Raw genomic sequence first — 21,591 nt, 5'->3', positions numbered from 1 at the left:
TGCTATGGGCTGAGATTTTGAGGCTGTGTGTGGAGGAGATTTGGAGGAGCCATCAGGGCTTTTTAAAAAATATATTCCATTTTAGATATCTATTAGACCATGAGGTAGAATTTCAATACATAAGAAATAGGGAGAAGATCTTGAAATAAATTTCAGAACTCTATTTAGATTAGATATACTCTGTTTTAGCTTTTCTCTTTTTTTCTTTTGTCTTTCAATTTCTTTTTCTTTTATTCTTCCCTACTCCTCTTCCCTCTTTTCCCCATTTTTTATCCCAAAAGCCTACCGCACCCAGTTTTACCAGGTGATCTCCCATCCAGATACTAACCAAGGTGGTACTAAAGCAGGATGGGCCATGGTTAGACGAAATGGGACACTTTCAGGGCAATATGACCATAGACTAGGTCTATTTTCAATAATAGCAGAAACAAACTTCAGGGCTGAATGGAAAGTGCAATGAAGAAAACTTGTCCTCCCATTTGTAAACTCTATTAACCACAGGTTATTAGGGAGCCCCCAAACAAACCATGTTTAGGAGTAGATGTCAGGTAATTTCTAGAAATTGATATCTGATAAAAGTCAGTTACTAGTTAGTTGGGAATTGATTTTTTTAAATAAGGCTATTAAAATATATGGAAATTTCACTGACAGCATTAAGGGGATATTTTCAGCTCCCATCTTAGAACTTAAAGTAAAAACATTTTTAGGGGCGCCTGGGTGGCACAGTTGGTTGAGTGTCTTGACTCTTGGTTTCAGCTCAGGATCATGAGATCAAATCCCTTGTCAGGCTCTGAACTCAGGGCGGAGTCGGTTTGCGATTCTCCCACTCCCTCTGCCCCTCTCACTCATGCTCGCTCTCTCTCGCTCTCTCTCAAAAGAAAATAAATAAATCTTTAAAAAATATTTTAGCTTTCATCTTAGAGGTAGTAAATAAGGGTTCAAACATGAAGACAGACGATTTTCCTATATAAATGTATTAGAATAGATTTTTACAGTCTTGAACTGGACAGCTCATCATTAAGTGTTAATAGGAAGCCTTAAGTTTTACTGGCATACTCAAATCCATAAAAGTAAAAATTCAGTTAAAGGTGTACTATAGGGCAGCCCGGGTGGCTCAGTGGTTTAGCACTGCCTTCATCCCAGGGCCTTATCCTGGAGACCTGGGATCGAGTCCCACGTCAGGCTCCCTGCATGGAGCCTGCTTCTCCCTCTGCCTGTGTCTCTGACTCTCTCTCTCTCTCTCTCTCGCTCTGTGTCTCTCATGAATAAATAAATAAAATCTTTAAAAAAAAAGAAAGTAGACTGTAACAAAATATAACAAAAACAAACTAAAAATAAAAATGTAAAAAAATTTATATGTGACAGTATGTAATGGACTGTGCTAATTTCAATGCTGTAACTAATCACATTGGTTAAAGAGCAAATAAAACAGGCAATGTAGAGATGGCTCAGCGGTTGAGCGTCTGCCTTCAGCTCAGGGTGTGATCCTGAGATCGAGTCCTGCGTGGGGCTCCCCGCAGGGAACCTGCTTCTCCCTCTGCCTATGTCTCTGCCTCTCTCTCTCTGTTTCTCTCATGAATAAATAAACAAAATCTTTAAAACAAAAACAGGCAATATATATGAATGGTAATCCTTGAAGAATAATGATAAACACATGAAAAATTTCTAAGAAATGATCAAAATATTAACTAGATTGAAAATCATGTATATTTGAAATTCAAATATAACATGTTCATTTGCTGAAATTCTATTATGGCTTAATTTCCTCTAAAAGAAATTGTGGGGACGCCTGGGTAGCTCAGTGGTTGAGCGTCTGCCTTTGGCTCAGGGCGTGATCCCAGGATCTGGGATCAAGTCCCACATCAGGCTCCCTGCATGGGGCCTGCTTCTCCCTCTGCCTGTGTCTCTACTTCTCTCTCTGTGTGTCTCTCATGAATAAATAAATAAAATCTTATTTAAAAAAAATAATAAATAAATAAAAGAAATTGTGCATAAACATTCTTGTCTTAAAAACAAAACAAAACAAAAAAACAATGGGCTGCCTGGGTGGCTTAGTGGCTTAGTTGGTTAAGTGTCTGCATTCAGCTTAGGTCATGGTCCCAAAGGCCCCTCATTGGGCTCCTTGCTCAGTGGAGAACCTGCTTCTCCCTCTCCCTCTGCCCCACCCCCTGCTTGTACACACGCGCGTGGGGGCTCTCTCTCTCTCTCTCTCTCTCTCTCACGAGTAAATAAAATCTTTAAAAAAAGAAACAATAATTCACCATTTGTACTGTACAATTTGCAGTACTAAAAGTGGCCAGAAAAGTTAAAGATCTTTGAAAACCATTCAGAGAGTGGAATACATAAATAGACATATGATACAATTACCTAATCTTGTGTTATTGTTCTTTTTAAAACTCAGTAACATTTTAAAGTACTGTTTTTCCAGGATATTAAATTTAGAAACAGGGATCCCTGGGTGGCGCAACGGTTTGGCGCCTGCCTTTGGCCCAGGGCGCGATCCTGGAGACCCGGGATCGAATCCCACGTCGGGCTCCCGGTGCATGGAGCCTGCTTCTCCCTCTGCCTGTGTCTCTGCCTCTCTCTCTCTCTCTGTGTGTGACTATCATAAATAAATTTTAAAAAATTAAAAAAAATAAAATAAATTTAGAAACAGTTGAAACAAAGCACTGGTGGGTTTCTTGCACTTGTATTGACTAGTAAGCTTTTTGAAACAAATGGAGCCAATGAATGAATTTAACAAACAGGTCAGGTAAAGGCAAGTCAATGGATATTTTACTGAATGTTTGTAAATGAGGGAGAAAATGTGTCTTGTAGATTCTCACGAATTTAAACGTTCATTCCCTTGGGTTAGGAGGTTGGAGGGAGGAGTGGCTAAGTGTGTCAGACGGAACTGTTAAGAAAAGAAACAAGAGGCCCCAAAGGGAGTCACATGCCCTAAGCCCATGTCATCAAACTAGGACTTAATACCTAACTTAATCATGATTTCAACTTCTCACACTTGTGGAACCTTAAAGCAGACAATCTGGAATTACCTCATCAGCACCAGTGAGGCCCAACAGACTTGTGCTCCCCAAAGGAAAATGATCTTGCCTGAAACAATCTACTCTTTGCTAGTAACTTCCTTGTCCCACCCCTTCTGCCTATAAAAGTTTTCCATTTTGTATAGCTCCTTGGGGCTCCTTTCTATTTAAGGATGGGACGCTGGATGGGACGCTGTCAGATTCATGAATTGCTGAGTAAAGCCAATTAGATCTTTAAAACTTACTCAGTTGAATTTTGTTATTTAACAGAGCAAAACCTTAAATGTACACACAGATGAATTTGTTTAACATTTTATAAATCCATTTGTAATTGAAATCAGACATTTAAGAAATTGTGAGTGGAATGAAATACATAATAGACTAGAACTGTGAAGCAAAAGAAAGGGAAAGGGAAAAGTGTAGGCCTAAGTTGAACATGAAATCATAGAATGAATTGAAGTAATGACAGTCAGTAAATGTAATGTGGAAATTAATGGTTTATTTGATTCAGAGAGCACATAATGATGTTATCAGATTTGGGTCCTTGTACCCAGAGATGGTAGAAATGAGACTGTGTCCACAATTTAAAAGCAGAGTCAAGGCTTTATTGGGGCACCAGCTGCAGTTGAAGGGAGACACAGTCACGAAAATGTGTCACATTGGCTCCTGGAAAAATAGGCAGGGAAAGTTTTAAAGGACCCGAGGTGAGAAAGGAGTGACGGCTAAGCATGTGGGGTGGGGAAATACAGGGAATTGGGAGCGAGTGCAAGCACAGTTGACAGAACGTGCTTCCTTTTATTTTTTTTTTTTTTAAGATTTTATTTATTTATTCATGAGATACACAGAGAGAGAGGCAGAGACATAGAGGGAGAAGCGGGCTCCTCGCAGGGAGCCAAATGTGGGACTTGATCCTCGGACCCAGGATGGCACCCTGAGCCAAAGGCTGACGCTCAACCGCTGAGTCACCCAGGCATCCCAGAACATGCTTCTTTATACACGTATGTTTCTTTTGTGTGTCAAGTCTCCACCTCTGGCAATGACGTTTAGCATTGTAATGAGGGGGAAAGTTCGTGAAAGGTCAAATTTGGCAGCCATCACATCTCATACTAGTTTGAACAGGTCTGGGATTGCTCTTTGGCTGTTGCTTTGCTCTGCAGGAGCAACGATAACAGCTGGCAGGAGATGTCCTCCAGAACTCCCGCTAGGCCAGGGTCTCAGAGGTTCACAGAAGGCCCCTCACTGGCGTTGCTTCTGGCCCACAGGCCCTCTGCGGCACTCTGCAGACACACCCTCCCTTCCCCTTTGCTGAGGGCCTCCACTCATCTTTTCATGGGGACCTAATGCTGATGGGCTCTCTTGAGGATCATTTCATTTTAACAGCCTGCAAACCATACAGTGTGCAGAGACTATTCCACTTTTCAAAGGAGGGATCTAGCTCTCGGAGAGGGCAAGGGACTTCCACAGGGCAGCACAGCTGCTACATCCCTGAGCTGGGGACGGTCAGCCTACACCATGCTGGACCCTCTCACCCTGTTCGCCTCTGTTCTCCTTTGGAAATTGCCCAGGACTCGGGCCAAGACACTCAGACACCTCACCTGCCAGACTGTCCATGGAGCCTGACCCACCAAGTAACCCTACCCTGACATCTCCACCTGAGACTCTCCGGGTCATAAGTGTCACTGTAGACCATCCTGTCCCCTCACCACCATTGGCAATAATTCCTCCCCGCGGAGGGAGGAAGCCTAAATATGGCTTCTAGGTGGCCGCTCCACCTTGTGCCCCCATACTGAGCTGTCACCCAGTTATCACTGTCACTATTATGGGTGCTGTGTGGCCCTGAAGAACTGAGAGCAGCCACTGAGGCCTTCACATATCCCTGCCCGCAGCTCTTGCAGGAGACCTTAGCGCTTACAGTTCTCCCTCACCATTGTTGGTAAATTGCAAATTGTCCAAACAGTGACTGCCAACCTGCTAGAAAGTTCCCATCCCTCCTGTAAAGCCTGTAAACCTCCCACCTTCCTCTCCCAACTAGACTGAGGCTTCTTAGCCCTGGGGGCAAGCATTAACCTGTAATGAATTCTGGGCCCCAGCTGGTTTTTCCCCCACCACCTGTAAGTCTTCAAACCTGTGTGAGCCTCCGGGCTGTACCAAGGTGTGCACCCAACTTTCTGTTCTGACTCCCACCAGCGCGTCATCAAATATGCAGAGATGGGATAGGTTGTTTTCTCTAAGCTAGACTATCTCTACACCCATCCCCCTCATCACACTTGGTCTGTGGGGACTACACAATTCTGTGTTGTTTGGGTGTCCCCATGACATGCCTGTCTCATGAGTCTCTGAGTATTTGTGCATTTATGTTGCCAGGCTTGGTGAGGTCTGGAAGGGTCCCCAGCACAGGAGCTTCTGTCCCATGGAGTTGGGGGTGTGCCTCCCTCCTGGCACGTGGGTGTTCACCAAGTTCTCCAAACTCTGTGGTATGATTGATCATTAACTCAATCTCTAGCTCCTCTCCACTGTGGATAGGGATGAACGTCCTAAACGTCTACTCATGGATTAGTCTTTCTGGAGACCAGCCCCCATCCTGAAGCTACCCGGGAGTTGCCTCACTGAAACAAAAGACACTCCTATCACCCAGGAAATTCCAAGTGATTTTGGGGTTCTGTATCAGGAACCAAGGTCAAAGACCAAATATTAGAACAAAAGATGCTTCTAGTGCTCTCATCACTTAAGAAGTTACAAGGGTTTTAGGGGCTCTGTGCCTGGAACTAGGGACAGAGACCCACATATATATTTTCTGTTATTTCACAACCTGCCTCACAGAGGTCTTTCCAAACAAAAGGTTTCCCTTGTACCAAGAGGTATGTGCAAGAATATTCACAATAGGAAACACCTGGAGACAGCCCAGGAAAGAGGATGGATCAGTGGGCTTCTCCACACAGTGGAGCATTGTCTGCAGCCCCATAGTCCTCTGCACTATGAATGTAGTGAGAGAAATGTCACAATATACCTCACAGAATACCCCCTTCCATGATTGAAGCCATTTTCACATGGTACCTTCTAGTTTCTCAATGTGATTGAGTCCCAGTTTCCTAGTGGAAACCAGCTCACAAATGTATTCCAAGTAACCAACATAAATGCTCTTGCCTCAGCTGTGCACAGCATCTTTTCATTTCCTCCAAAGTGCCCTTTCAAACTAGTTCTGCAAATGAGCTCCTCATCCTCCCCCCACCACCACCACCACCCCATACCTGCCATCTCTGGAAAAAATGAACAGAAAGCATTTGACCTTTTTTGGTATTTGTCAATAAAATAGCATTCTCAAACTTTCAATCACCAATCATATCAGATGGAGTTTAGCCATTAATATATCAAGTGAATTAAAGAAATATAACATTTGAATATAGAAGTTCCCTTTTATAGACTAAGGCCTATTTCTGGGTTTGTGCCCCTGCTCTGCACCTTTTTAAGTGCATGTGACCCAGTAAAGATAAAGTGTGTGGACAGAGGCAGGGGAGCAGGAGGGAAAGCATCACTTGACCACTGGAAGCTGGTGTTTGTGTCCTGGAGTTGAACTTTCATGGATTTTAAGGAATAAACACCAACATTACACATTCATCCATTTATTCAGCAGGTTATTTATTGGTTATTTGAATTTTTTGTCAGCCACTTTTCTGGGCACCTGAGATACACTCCAGTGAACGAACAGAAATTCCTCCTTAAACTTACATTTTAGTGAAGAAAATAAATGGAAAATATAATCAGGAAATTATATGTTCTAAATAGGGAGGTGCTATGGAAATATACGTATTTGCATACATATTCACATAGCATTACACTGAGGCTACAGCTGAGGAAGCTTCTGATGTGGAAGGAGTACCTTTGACGGCAATTTTCTGGTGAGTCCTCAGGTGGCGGTGGTAGGTGGATGACTGGCGGTAGCTTCTCTGGCAAAGCGCACATACATAGGGCTTCTCACCCGTGTGGATTCTCTCATGGGCCAGAAGGTTGGTTTTGTGGCTGAAGGATTTTTCACATGTGCTGCACCTGAAAGGCTTCTCTTCTGTGTGAATCTTCTGATGCACGTGTAGGTCTGACGCTTGGAAGAAGCCTTTGTTACACTCAGCACAAATGAATGTCCTCTCATTGTTGTGTCTTCTCTGATGGGCTTTTAGCTGAGAGAAATACCTAAAGATCCTGGGACATTTTTCACATCTGTAGGAGTTTTGGGCGTCACGGAATCTTTCTTGGTGTCCCCCACATGTGGAATTCCCCTCGGTTTTTTGGTGGGTAGAAACAGGGTCAGGGGTGACTGCGGTTGACCGAGAGTGAAACCCTGGTGCCCCCTCCATCAGGACATCTTGATATGGGCGTCCTTGCAGGCACCCTTCCTGGGAATTGGACGTACCTAGACCCGGTCTTCCAGGGCTGAGCAGATCCTTCAAAGAAACACTGTCCTCTTCAGGGTGAGGACAGTCCTCCTCATGGACAATGAACAGGGAAGGTACTGCATTGCCTTGACTAGTAGTACCGTCATTGTGATAAATGTTGTAGCCATTTGCTTTATCTCCTGTGGGGGATAAAACAACTCAGTGAAGTTGTACCCAAGAAGGAGTCCACACACAACATCCCTCTGGTACCTTGGCTTACCCCACTCACCTTGTCCTGTTTCCAGGGAAGTATCTTGGGAAGTCCAGGAGGGTGTCCCCATGTTCTCTTCTGTTGGGGTTCCTGCTGACAATTGTTTCATGAAATGAACGATGACTTCTCTTAAGGGCATATTCTCAGAAAAGAGGGCGTCCTGGCCCTTCATGTGGACGTGGACCTGTAGAGAAACAAAGCCTGATCACTGTCGTTTATGGATCTGTTGAGTGACAGAAGCCTTTGTGGAAGCTCTGCTCTCATCAGGCTTTCCCAGGATCCTTCTACTGCATGCTGCCACACCCACTATTCTGCCCTTATGCCTGCCAGCCTTAAAGTTCATGGTGATTTCTAATTAGTGTGTCATTCTCAATGAAAAAAGACTAATACCAAGGACTTCTGAGGGAAGAATGAGCTTGTGTTAAGGCGTTTCTCCCCATTCTTGAGGTTTCTGTTCTATTGCCAATTTCTTACTGAGCCCTCCTACCATCTCACTGGCTAAAATCAATTAGTATGTTAGCTCTTATATGTCCTACTGAATAGTTACCTATAAAACGTATGCTTTAATTTTGCTTACTTAGCATGGTAAAGAGCCTCTTTTGTGAGAACTAATAAATGGATTCTTTATCTACTTACAAGCAACTCTAACAGGTTGTATTTTTTTTAAACGGGCTATATTTAATCCTTACACACCTCTTCCCCTCACCTCAAGAGTTAAAACCCTCTACTTACTAATCCAGGTAGCTTCATGCCATCATCAGTCAGATCTTCCATGAATTTCTCCAGGTTCCTGCCACTTGCATTCCATTTCTTTTTCAACATGGACCTGTCACTGCAGTGGCCATTGATCATAAACTGTTCCAAGACCAGATGAGAAATAATCTCATCCTTGCTGTGTTTCTCTGGTTGCAGCCATGAGTGAAATAACTTATAGAGATTTTGCAGTTCCTGCCTTGCACTTGAGTTACTGTTTTGCAATAAAGTGAGCTGAGTGCTTGGGAACTCATAGATCTCGTCTTCCTCCTGAATGGCTGGTCCTTGGCTAAGTTTATGCTCTAGGTTTTCTGACCCAGGATCATTCATAGATGGTTCTCCCTGAAATGATATTCTGATATCTGAAGCCATTCTTAACAAGAATTCTCAGAGAGATTCAACTTTAGATATTCAGTTCCTACTGATTTATTTCTCTGGAGGTCTGTTTCAACTGCTGGTTGAAGACTGCAAGCTAAAAAATAGAAGAGATATATAATTAATTACAGCACTGGCATAATTCAAAAATCTAGTTTCAGGTAAGTTCATGGATAAACTCTACTAGACATTTAAGAAAGAATGCTAATCTTCCATAAACTGTCCCCAGAGCATAAAAAAGTGGGATCACTCCCTTTTAGTTAATGAGTTCAGCAGCTCCCTGATAACAAAAATATTATAAGTACATTAAGTAAAGGTACACTACAGGGATGCCTGGGTGGCTCAGGGGTTGAGCCTCTGACTTCGGCTCAGCGCGTGATCCTGGAGTCCCGGGGTCGAGTCCCACATTTGGCTCCCTGCATGGAGCCTGCTTCTCCCTCTGCCTATGCCTCTGCCTCTCTCTGCATGTGTCTCTCAATAATACATAAATAAATAAAATGTAAAAAAAAGAAAGGTACACTACAGGTCAGGATCTCTCACAAATGAGAGGTGTAGAAATGGGAAGCAAAATATTTGCAAATCAAATCCAGTGACATATAAAGAGAATAATATATTACAAAACAAGTGGAGTTTACTTTCTAAATGAAACATTGGGTGAAAATTAAAAAGTCAATTACCACATGAATAGAGCTTAGAAAAACAATATGATCATCTCCTTGGGTACATTAAACATGTTTAATGAAAGTCAGTGCTCATTATTAAAAGACATTTAGTAAACGAGGAATAAAGAGAACTTCTTTAATGTCATAAAGTATACAAAATACAGCAAAACGTATCCTTAAGTGTTTTCCCCTGAGAGATGGATGACCAACTCTATGCAACATTGGACTACTTTTTAATCAGTTAAAAAAAGGCAAGAAAATATATTAAATATCATTTTTTGTACATGTCCTGATTTTGTTTCCAATAAAGTATCAAATGTTCTTTATATATATATACATATATTCTTTTTATTGAAGTTCGATTTTCCAACATATCGTATAACACCCAGTGCTCATCCCGTCAATTGCCACCCTCAGTGCCCATCACCCAGTCATCCCATCCCCCCACCCACCTCCCCTTCCACTATCCTTTGTTTGTTTCCCAGAGTTAGGAGTCTTTCATGTTTTGTCACCCTCTCTAATTTTTCCCACTCATTTTCTCTCCTTTCCACTATAATCCCTTTCACTATTTTTTATACTCCCCGTATGATTGAAACCATATAATGAATGTCCTTCTCCGATTGACTTACTTCACTCAGCCTAATAACCTCCGGTTCCATCCATGTCAAAGCCAATGGTGGGTATTTGTGGTTTCTAATGGCTAATATTCCATTGTATACATATACCACGTCTTCTTTATCCATTCATCTTTTGATGGACACCAAGGCTCCTTCCACAGTTTGGCTATTGTGGACATTGCTGCTATAAACATTGAGATGCAGGTGTCTCAGCTTTTCACTGCATCTGTATCTTTGGGGTAAATCCCCAGTAGTGCAATTACTGGGTGGTAGGGGAACTCTATTTTTAACCCTTTGAGGAACACCACAGTTTTCCAGAATGGCTGTACCAATTCACATTCCCACCAACAGTGCAAGAGGGTTCCCCTTTCTACGAATATTAGACGAGGTGAATTTTTGCAAGATGTCTGATACAAGACTAATTTACCAAAATCAGTTGGATTGTATTATAACACTAGAAAATTAAATTTAAAAAATACTCAACTACTGTATTACCATTAAACATCAAATATCTCAGAAAAAGTCGAATGAAAATGTACGAGCCCTCTATGGAAAAACAATATTAATAAATATTATATTCATAAATGATAGCTATGTTCGTGAATTGCAAGACTCAATTCCAGTTGGAAAACATCATTTATCCCCAAGTTGCTGGATAAATTCAATGCCATGCCATTGGAAATCCAGCAAGTGTATGCGTGTGTGTGTGTGAACATTGACAGCTGATTCTAAAATTACATTGACATGTATAGGCTAAGAATAGCCAATACAATCCTGAAGAATAATAACAATTTCAGGATTTATATAATCACAAAACAAAACAAGTTATGAGACTATATTCATTAAGACTTGGACGATGGCACAAGGATAGACAAATAAGGCAACCAAACAGAATGTTATCCTGATATTGGTTGACGGCTATACTGCCATTGGCTTTCTATAAACACGACACTGAAGTGCATGTGCTGATAGGTAAGCTTAATTTTTTCTTCCAATAAATGGTGCTAGGTCAACTGAACATTCATAAAGGAGAAAGTTCATCCTGACCCCAATCTTACCTCATTTAATTTTTTTTAAACATTTTATTTATCTGTTCATGAGAGACACACAGAGGCAGAGACATAGGCAGAGGGAGAAGCAGGTTCCTCACGGGGAGCCTGATGCAAAACTTCATCCCAAGACCCCAGGATCACGCCCTGAGTCAAAGGCAGATGCTCAACCGCTGAGCCACCCAGGCGTCCCAGTCTTGCCCCATTTACAAAAATTAGTTCTAAGGATGTCTGGGTGGTTCAGGGCGTGATCCTGGGATCCAGGATTGAGTCCCATATCAGGCTCCCTGTGAGGAGCCTGCTTCTCCCTCTCCTGTGTCTCTGCCTCTCTCTGTGTGTCTCTCATGAATAAATAAATAAATCTTTAAAAAAATAGTTATAGATGGGTTTTTAAAAATCTCAGAAATGTAAAATAAAGCTTCTAGAAGACCACCTGGAAGAATATATTTAATACCTTGTAGTAGAAAAAGATATTCTTTACTCAACAGGAATTTCCTTTTCCACAGAGGAGACTGACACACTGGACTACATTAAAACGAGAAGTAGTATTCATCAAGTAAAGTCATTCATTCATTTTTTTAAAATGCAGCACAGGGTGCCTGGGTGGCTCAATCAGTTAAGTGTCTCCCTTTGGCTCAGGTCATAATCTCAGGGTCCTGGGATCAAGCCCCACGTTGAGCTCCCTGGTCAAAGGGGAGTCTGCTTCTCCCTCTTCCTCTGCCCCTCCCTGCCACAGGTTCCCTCTCTCAAATAAATAAGTAAAATCTTTTTTTTTTTTTTTTTTTTTAAAAAGGAGGGATCCCTGGGTGGCGCAGCGGTTTAGCGCCTGCCTTTGGCCCAGTGCGTGATCCCGGAGACCCGGGATCGAATCCCATATCGGGCTCCTGGTGCGTGGAGCCTGCTTCTCCCTCTGCCTGTGTCTCTGCGCCTCTCTCTCTCTCTCTCTCTGTGTGTGACTATCACAAATAAATTTAAAAAAATTATTAAAAAAAAAAAGGAAATTTCACGCCACAAAAATCAGAAAAATGTGAAAGGTAGGATTGATACGTGGGCACACAAAGACCTAATTAATTGCTGTTAGTCGATTTTGTTTCATGCTTTGTGTTAAGCTTTGCTCAGACTAGCCACCCTGATCCCATCAGTTAATGAGGCAGTGGATTCTGGAAAAACCCCATAGGAGAAAGTTGAGCACATTCTTTCTTCTTCCTAATCCATTTATCACAAAGCTTCTAGTCAACCTTTCCAACATCCTCATCTGCTCAGGTCAGACTCCACTTTACTCCCTCTACAACTCCCTCTTCCTCAAGAAAAGTACCAAGTCCTTCCCTGTCTCAGGAAGCCTTGCCAGAGGCATCTCACCCCTCCATCCTCACCTTAGGTGTTGTGGCTGATTTTTTATATCCAAGTACCTCAGCCCCCCTCCCTCCCTCCCTCTCCTTTCTACTGTAGAATCCATGCCCTCTTCTTCTTTTGAGCCTCCCCACAAGTTCTTTTTCTGTATTTCTCCAGGCACACAGGAGCCACATGCTCATACTTGCACACATGCTCTCAATCCCACACAGACACAGCTTTGGAGTATTATTACAGCCAAAACCTTGGAATTAAAAACTGACTGCCATGTTAAAAGCTCTCATCACAAGAAAAAAAGAAATGAAACTATGTAAGATGATGGATGTTAACTAGACTTATTGTATTGATCATTTTGCAATATATATAAAAATAGAATCATATGTTGTACATCTGCAACTAACAATGTTATACATCAATTATATCCCAAAACAAAATGAAACAAAGCCCAGGCTTAACCTGGAGTCGGACATTAACCAACTGTGTGACCACAGGCACATGATCCACTGGGTTCTTGTCTATGTCATGGGGGCTCTGATCTCTGATGACACCTAGAACCCAGAGTTTCAATGAGCTAAAAGAGTTAATACCTAGGAAGACTATTGGAGCATTTGCTGGCTCATAAGCAATTCAGTAAAGTCTGCTAAATACCTGATACCCCTCCTTTGAATTTTAGCTCCTACCCACTCATCCCAATCTATTGTGGGCCAACACATTCACAAGATGTAATAAAAGTGAATTACTAGAAACATAAAATTAACAAGACAACAGAAACATACAAAAAAGACTTTCTCAAGAAGTCTCTTGCAATCAGGCAAGGTTTTTATAGAGAAGTTAACACAATAGGCCATCCCCACACTTGAGGGACCTCCATAACTTTGCACCGAGGAATTTCCTTCCCAGAGGCATGCTTACATTCACACGCATGCACACTTACACACACAAAATCAGAAATTTTCCTTTCATCCTGGAAACTCACCTCAGGAAGATTGACTTCAAACTGGGCAGTTTTGGGCTGAAAGCTGGGCCGCTATGTGACTCACTATCCACACTGGATTCATCTGACAGGCCTTCCTAAGTCTCCTCCCTTTTATAGGGTGTGGAGTCAATGATGCATTTACAGACATGATTGGATAAAATTTGCTCACTGCTGAAATCCTTGATGGAATCTCGATCTGGCTCCAGTTCCAGCTCTCCAATAGTTATTACATAACAACCCTGGAGTGGCACCTGCATAGCTCAGGTGATTAAGTGTCTGACTTCAGCTCAAGTCATGATCTCAGGGTCCAGGGATGAAGCCCCTGCCAGCCTCCAGGTCTCAGGCCCCCACACCCCTCCAGGCTTCGCTGGCAGTCTGGTAGTCCTTTGGCCCCTCCCCCTACTCATGTTCTCTCTTTCTCTCAAATAAACTAATTAATAATCCTTAATAAATTAATGATCCCCAAACATCTCTGGGACAATTGACCACAATCAAACAAGCTGATATTTCTTTTTAAGAAATTTTTTCTGGGGAACCCTGGGTGGCGCAGCGGTTTAGCGCCTGCCTTTGGCCCAGGGCGCGCGATCCTGGAGACCCGGGCTCAAATCCCACGTCGGGAGGGGCTCAAATCCCACGTCGGGAGGGGCTCAAATCCCACGTCGGGCTCAAATCCCACGTCCGGCTCAAATCCCACGTCGGGCTCCCGGTGCATAGAGCCTGCTTCTCCCTCTGCCTATGTCTCTGCCTCTGTGTGTGTGTGTGTGTGACTATCATAAATAAATAAAAAATTAAAAAAAATTTTTTTTTCTCTTATTTAGGGACGCCTGTGTGGCTCAGTTGGTTACGCATCTGCCTTTGGCGTGGATCATGGTCCCTGGGTCCTGGGATTGAGCCCCACATTGGCTCTATGCTCAGCAGGAGCCTCCTTTTCCTTTCTTCTCCCTCTTCTTCTGCCTGCTTGTGTGCGCTCTCTCTCTCTGTCAAATAAATAAAATCTTAAAAAAAAAAATTTCATTTATTTATTTATGAGAGAGGCAGAGACACAGGCAGAGGGAGAAGCAGGCTCCACACAGGGAGCCGGACGCGGGACTCCATCCCGGGACTCCAGGATCACGTCCCGGACCGAAGGCAGGTGCTAAACCGCTGAGCCAAGCAGGGATCCCTTAAATTTTTTTTTAAATTTAAATTCAATTAATTAACATGTAATGTATTATTAGTTTCAGAGGTAGAGTTCAGTGATTCATCAGTCTTATATATAACCCAGTGCTCATTACATCATGTGCCCTTATTAATGTCCTCACCCAGTTACTCCGTCCCTCCATCTCCCTCCCCTCCAGCGATCTTTACTTTGTTTCCACTGAGTAAGAGTCTCCTATGGTTTGTCTCCCTCTCTGATTTCATTGTTTCATTTTTCCTTCTCTTCCCCTATGATCCTCTTTGTTTTGTTTCTTAAATTCCACATATGAGTGAAATCATATGATAATTGTCTTTCTCTGATTGACTTATTTCACTTAGATAATACCCACTAGTTCCATTCATGTCATTGCAAACGGCAAGATTTCTTTTCTTATTTATTTATTTATTTATTTATTTATTTATTTATTTATTTATTTATTTGATGGCTGGGTAGTACTCTATTGTATATATACACTACATCTTCTTTATCCATTCATCTGTTGATGGACATTGGGTTCTTTTGTAGTTTGACTGTTGTGGAGATTGCTATTCTGCCTAATTCTTTTTTAAATAATATAAATAAATATAAACACTGGGGTGCAGATGCCCCTTCAGATAACTACATTTGTATCGTTGGGGTAAATCCCTGGTAGTGCAATTGCTGGATCATAGGGTAGCTCTATTTTTATTTTCAACGTTTTGAGGAACCTCTGTAATGTTTTCTAGAGTGGCTGCACCAGCTTGCATTACCTGACTTTGTTAATTTTAGCCATTCTTACTGGTGTGAGGTGGTATCTCATTGTGGTTTTGATTTGTATTTCTCTGACGCCGAGTGATGTTGAGCATTTTTTCGTGTCTGTTGGCTATGTGTATGTCTTCTTTGGAGAAATGTCTGTTCATATCTTCTTCCCACATCTTGATTGGATTATTAGTTCTTTGGGTGTTGAGTTTGAGAAGTTCTTCATAAATTTTGGATACTAGCCCTCTATCTGATAAGACGTTTGTGAATATCTTCCCCCATTCTGTCCATTCTCTTTTGGTTTTGTTGACTGTTTCCTTTGCTGTGCAAAAGCTTTTTATCTTGATAGAGTCCCAATAGTTCATTTTTGCTTTTGTTTCCCTTGCCTTTGGAGACATGTCTAGTAAGAAGTTGTTCTGGCCAAGGTGACAGAGGTTGCTGCCTGTGTTCTTCGCTGGGATTTTGATGGATTCCTGTCTCACATTCATGTCTTTCATCCATTTTGAATCTATTTTTGTGTATGGTGTAAGGAATTGGTCCAGTTTCATTCTTCTGCATGTGGCTGTCCAATTGTCCCAACACTGTTTCTCAAAGAGACTGTCTTTTTCCATTGGATATTCTTTCCTGCTTTGTCAAAGATTAGTTGACCATAGAATTGAGGGTCCATTTCTGGGTTCTCTATTCTGGTCCATTGATCTATATGTCTGTTTTAGTGCCAGTACCGTACTGTCTTGATGATTACAGATTTGTAATGGAATTTAAAGTGTGGAATTGTGATGCCACCAGCTTATGTTTTTTTCCAACTTTTCTTTGGCTTTTTGGAGTCTTTTCTGGTTCTATACAAATTTTAGGATTATTTGTTGCAATTCTGTAACAGAAGTTGATGGTATTTTGATAGGGATTGCATTGAATGTATAGTTGCTCTTGGTAGCATAGACATTTGAACAATATTTGTTTTTCCAATCCATGAGCATGGAACATTTTTCCATTTCTTTGTGCCTTCCTTAATTTCTTTCGTGAGTGTTTTATACTTTGCTGAGTACAGATCCTTTGCCTCTTTGGTTAGGTTTATTCCTAGGTATCTTAAGGCTTTGAGTGCAATTGTAAATGGAAGACTCCTTAATTTCTCTTTCTTCTGTCTCATTGTCAGTGTTTAGAAATGCAGCTGATTTCTGTGCACTGATTTTCTATCCTGCCACTTTGCTGAATTCCTGTGTGAGTTCTAGCAATTTGGGGGTGGAGTCCGTGGGTTTTCCAAATAGAGTATCATGTCATCTGCAAAGAGTGAGAGTTTGACTTCTTCTTTGCTGATTCAGATGCCTTTTATTTCTTTTTGTTATCTGATAGCTGAGGGTAGGATTTCTAGTACTATGTTGAACAACAGTAGTGATAGTGGACATCCCTGCCATTCCTGGCCTTAGTGGGTGGAAGCTCTTAGTTTGAAAGAGATTAAGAATGATATTCTACTTGCTGTGGACTTTCACATAATGGCTTTTATGCTATTGAAGTATATTCCCTCTATCCCTACACTTTGAAGAGTTTTAATCAAGAAAGGATGCTGTACATTGTCAAATACTTTTTCTGCATCTGTGAGAAGATCATATGGTTCTTGTCCTTTATTTTATTAATATAGTGCATCACGCTGATTGATTTGCAGATGTTGAACCACCCCTGCAGTCCAGGAATAAATCCCACTTGGTCGTGGTGAATAATCCTTCTAATGTACAGTTGGATCCTACTGGCTAATATCTTGGTGAGCATTTTTGTATCCATGTTCATCAGAGATATTGGTCTGTAATTCTGCTTTTTGATAGGGTCTTTGTCTGATTTTGGGATCAAGGAAATGTCCTCATAGAAAGACTTTGGAAGGTTTCTTTCCATTTCTGTTGTTTGAAACAGCTTCAGAAGAATAGGTACTAATTCTTTTTTAAATGTTTGGTAGAATTCCCCTGGGAAGGGATGCCTGGGTGGCTCAGTGGTTGAGCGTCTGCATTTGGCTCAGGGCATGATCCAGGGGTCCTGGGATCCAGTCCCATATCAGGCTCCCTTCAGGGAGCCTGCTTCTCCCTCTGCCTATGTCTCTACCTCTCTTTGTGTATCTCTCATGAATAAAGAAGTAAAATCTTAAAAAAAAAAAAAAACATTCCCCTGGGAAGCCATCTGGTCCTGGACTCTTGTTTCTTGAGAGATTTTTGATGACTGCTTCACTTTTTTGCTGGTATGGTTCTTATTCAGGTTTTCTGTTTCTCCCTGTTTCAGTTTTGGTAGTTTATACATGTCTAGCAATGCATCCATTTCTTTCAGATTGCTCAATTTGTTGGCATATAGTTTCTCATAATATGTTGTTATAACTGTATTTCTTCAGTGTTGGTTGTGATCTCTCCTCTTTCATTCATGATTGTATTTTATTTGGGTCCTTTGTCTTTTCTTTTTGATGAGTTGAGCCAGGAGTTTATCAATCTTATTAATTTGTTCAAAAAACCAACTCCTGGTTTCCTTGATCTGTTCTACTGTTCTTCTGGTTTTTATTTCATTGATTTCTGCTCTACTCCTTATTAATTCCCTTCTCCTACTGGATTTAGGCTTTATTTGCTGTTCTTTCTCCAGCTTCTTTCAGTGTAAGATTAGGTTAAGTATATGAGACATTTGTTGTTTCTTGAGAAAGGTATTACGATATACTTTCCTCTTAGGACCGCTTTTCCTGGATCCCAAAGGTTATGTTTCATGGAACAGTTGTGTTTTCATTTTCATTCGTTTCCATGAATTTTTTAAATTCTTCTTTAATTTCCTGGTTGACCCATTCGTTAGTAGGAAGCTCTTTCGCTTCCATTTATTTGAGTTCTTTCCAATTTCCTCTTTTGATTGAGTTCCAGTTTCAAAGCATTATGGTCTGAAAATATGCAAGGAATGATCCCAGTCTTTTGGTACCAGTTGAAACCTGATTTGTGACCCAGATATGAGTCACATTCTGGAGAATGTTCCATGTTAACCCAAGAAGAATATGTATCCTGTTGCTTTAGGTTGGAATGCTCTGAATATGTCTGTGAAGTCCATCTGGTCCAGTGTGTCATTCAAAGCCCTTGTTTCCTTGTTGATCTTCTACTTAGATTATCTGTCCATTGCAGTGAGTCAGGTGTTAAAGTCTCCTACTATTATTGTATTATTATCAATATGTTTATTTAATTATGTTATTAATTGGTTTATATAATCGGCTGCTCCCATGTTAGGAGCATAAATTTTTACAATTGATAGATCTTCTTGTTAGGTAGACCTTTTTTTAAAGATTTATTTATTTATTCATAAGAGACACAGAGACAGAGGCAGAAGCAGAGGCAGAGGCAGAGGCAGAAGCAGAAGCAGGCTCCCCACAGGAAGCCTGATGTGGGACTCAATCCCAGATCCTGGGATCATGCCCTGAGCTGAAGGAGATGCTCATCCACTGAGCCACCAAGATGTCCCTAGATAGAGCCTTTAATTATGACATAGTGTCCTTCATCTTGTATTACAGTCTGGTTTAAAATCTAATTTGTCTGGTGTAAGGATTGCTATCCCAGCATTCTTTTGATGTCCATGAGCGTGATAAACGGTTTTCCACCTCCTCACTTTTAATATGCAGGTGTCTTTGTGTCTCAAGTGAGTCTCTTGCAGACAGCATCCATGGGTCTTGCTGTTTTATCCAATCTGTTACCATGTGTCTTTTGATTGGGGCATTTAGCTCATTTGCATTCAGAGTAACATTGAAAGTATGAATTTAGTGCCATTTTATTACCTGTAGAGTCACTGTTTCTGGATCTAGTCTCTGCCTCATTCTGGTCTATCTTACCTCTTCACTTAAAGGATCCCTTTTAATATTTCTTGTAGGGCTGGTTTAGTGTTCACAACTTCTTTCAGTTTTTCTTTGTCATAGAAGCTTTTTTGTATCTCCTTCTATTTTGAAAGACAGCCTAGCTGGATAAGGTATTCTTGGCAACATATTTTTCTCATTTAGCACCCTGAATATATCATTCCAGTCCTTTGTGGCCTGTCAGGTCTCTGGGCATAGGTCTGCTGCCAGTCTAATGTTTCTACCCTTGTAGGTTATGGACCTCTTGTCTTGAACTGCTTTCAGCATTTTCTCTTTTTCTCTAAGATTTGCGAGTTTCAGTATTATATGTGGAGGTGTTGACCTACTTTTATTGATTTTTGTGGGGGGGGGTCTCTGTGCCTCCTGGACTTGGATTCCTCTTTCCTTCCCCAGATTAGGGAAGTTCTCTGCTATAAATTGCTCCTATATACCTTCTGCATACCCTCCTTTCCTCTTCTTCTGGGATGCCAATTATTCTAATATTGATTTGCTTTATGGTATCACTTATCTTTGGAATTCTCCCCTTGTGATCCAGTAGTTGTTCATCTTTCTTTTTTCATCTTCATTCTCCATCATTTTGTCCTCTGTGTCACTAATTCTCTTTTCTAATTCATTTATCCTAGTAGCTAGAGCCTCCATTTTTATTGCTTCTCATTAATAGCCTTTTTTATTTCAACTTGATTAAACTTCAGTTCTTTTATTTCTCCAGAAAGGGATTCTCTAGTGTCCTCTATGCTTTTTTCAAGCCCAGCTAATATCTTTATAATTGTTAATCTGAACTATATTTCTGACATCTTATATCCATACTGATTAGGTCCCTGTCAGTCAGTACTGCCTCTTGTTCTCTTTCTTGAGGTGAGTTTTTCCATCTTGTAGTTCTGTCTGGAGAAAAAATAGATGAACAAGAGAACAAAATACTAAAAAGGCAACAACAGCCCCAGAGAAATATATTCTAAACAAATCAGAAGAGACCTGAAGCTGAAAAAAAAAAAAAAGTTTAAAAAGAGAGAGAGAGAGAATATAATCAGACAGGTGAACAGAACATAGCAGTACAGTGGATCCTATGTGTATTTTGGTCTCTGTGTTAGAAAACTAGATCCTATAATTGTGAAGACCCATCTGTCAGAGAGGGAAGAATTACAATGGTGAGAGGCCCCTGTTTTGAAATGTGGCTGGGAGGGGCAGCCTGTACTCACTAGGGAAAAGTGGCAGGAATAGATTTTGGGAAACTCAGCATTTCTGTTTCCTGACTCTTTGTAGTGGAAATGACCACCCAGTACAACATGAAAGAGAGTTGGAGAAGCAGATCGAATGGGTTTCTTTAAGGAAGGGACCTGTGGAGCAATCCAAACATCATGTCTGACCTTCACTTTCAAGTCATATCCAGAGTCACACCACTTTCACCTTCTACTGTGCAGCTCTTATCATTCCATGGTGGGGTTGGCTCCTGCCTGGCCTCCTCTCCTCCTGCCAGTTTTCTTTCTTTTTTTTTTTTTCCTGCCAGTTTTCTATCCTCAAAGCAGCTGTCAACAAGGACCCTTTTATAATTGTCTGACCACATCCCTCCTCTGCAGAAGCTCCCTGGTGGCTTCCAAAGTCATTCTGCCTGAGTACACACCATCCTTGGTGAAGGACTTACCCACTCCTCAAAATGTCACAGACTCACAGTTTCACAAAATACAATAAAAATGAATGAACAGAAATGTGAAACCAACAAGAAAACAAAGGCATACAAAGTGCAAGGGCTTTTATGTCATCAGATTCAAAGGACGTGAAACATCTGTAATGTGCTCTGAGTTTATATACTTACTCTCTGCTTAGGTACTTTCCTCACCAAAGACAGGAGCAAGTGTGGAGAAGGACAGTGCCCTTGGACCACCCTCTAAGTGTCACAGACACAGTGTGAAACCAGCTTCCTGATAGTGGCCTAGAGACCTGTTGATCTGGCTCCAGTGGTCTGTCTGCCTCAGCAGCCCCCTCTGCCACAGCCTCACAGCTCCCCCCATAGCTCCCACTGGCAGCCTCACTCCCACCTTGCATCTTTATTCTCCCTTCCCTTTGTCCATGGGAAAGGGACCCATAGTTCTCCTCACTTCTCTCCAGGCCTGCACTGAATGTGTTTCGTCACATCTCAGTGCCTCATTCCTACCAGGCAGTCTTTAGTCACTTTCTTTGCTTTATTTTTCTCCATAGAAATGACCTTCATCAGAAAAACTATATTATTCTTACTTGTCTTATTTCTTATCTGTCACTCTCCGTAGAGTTTAACTGACTCACAGATGAAATTTTCCTTTCTTTTTGTTTTTGTCTATACTGTATCTTGAGTGGTTTATATAGATCTGGGCCCTTGGAAATTCTAATTAATTGTGCGTCTATTTGAAATGAATAT

General features: G+C 41.4%; 1 protein-coding gene across 1 annotated transcript in view; it reads right to left on the bottom strand.

Moving 5' to 3' along the window:
- Positions 1-6,644: 6,644 nt before the first annotated feature.
- LOC119871018 (zinc finger protein 211-like) overlaps positions 6,645-21,591 on the bottom strand; it is a 35,646-nt gene continuing 20,699 nt past the window's right edge. Inside the window, exons 5-7 of the mRNA XM_038525520.1 lie at positions 8,394-8,787; positions 7,680-7,845; positions 6,645-7,590 (exon numbers count right to left, since the gene is read on the bottom strand). Of these exons, the coding sequence (XP_038381448.1) occupies positions 6,854-7,590; positions 7,680-7,845; positions 8,394-8,787 (1,297 nt within the window). The 3' untranslated portion in view covers positions 6,645-6,853. The remainder of the gene's footprint in view (positions 7,591-7,679; positions 7,846-8,393; positions 8,788-21,591) is intronic.

Source organism: Canis lupus, chromosome 1 (assembly GCF_011100685.1).
Source record: "Canis lupus familiaris isolate Mischka breed German Shepherd chromosome 1, alternate assembly UU_Cfam_GSD_1.0, whole genome shotgun sequence".
Taxonomy (NCBI): Eukaryota; Metazoa; Chordata; class Mammalia; order Carnivora; family Canidae; genus Canis; species Canis lupus.
This window is presented reverse-complemented; position numbering and strand designations above follow the sequence as displayed.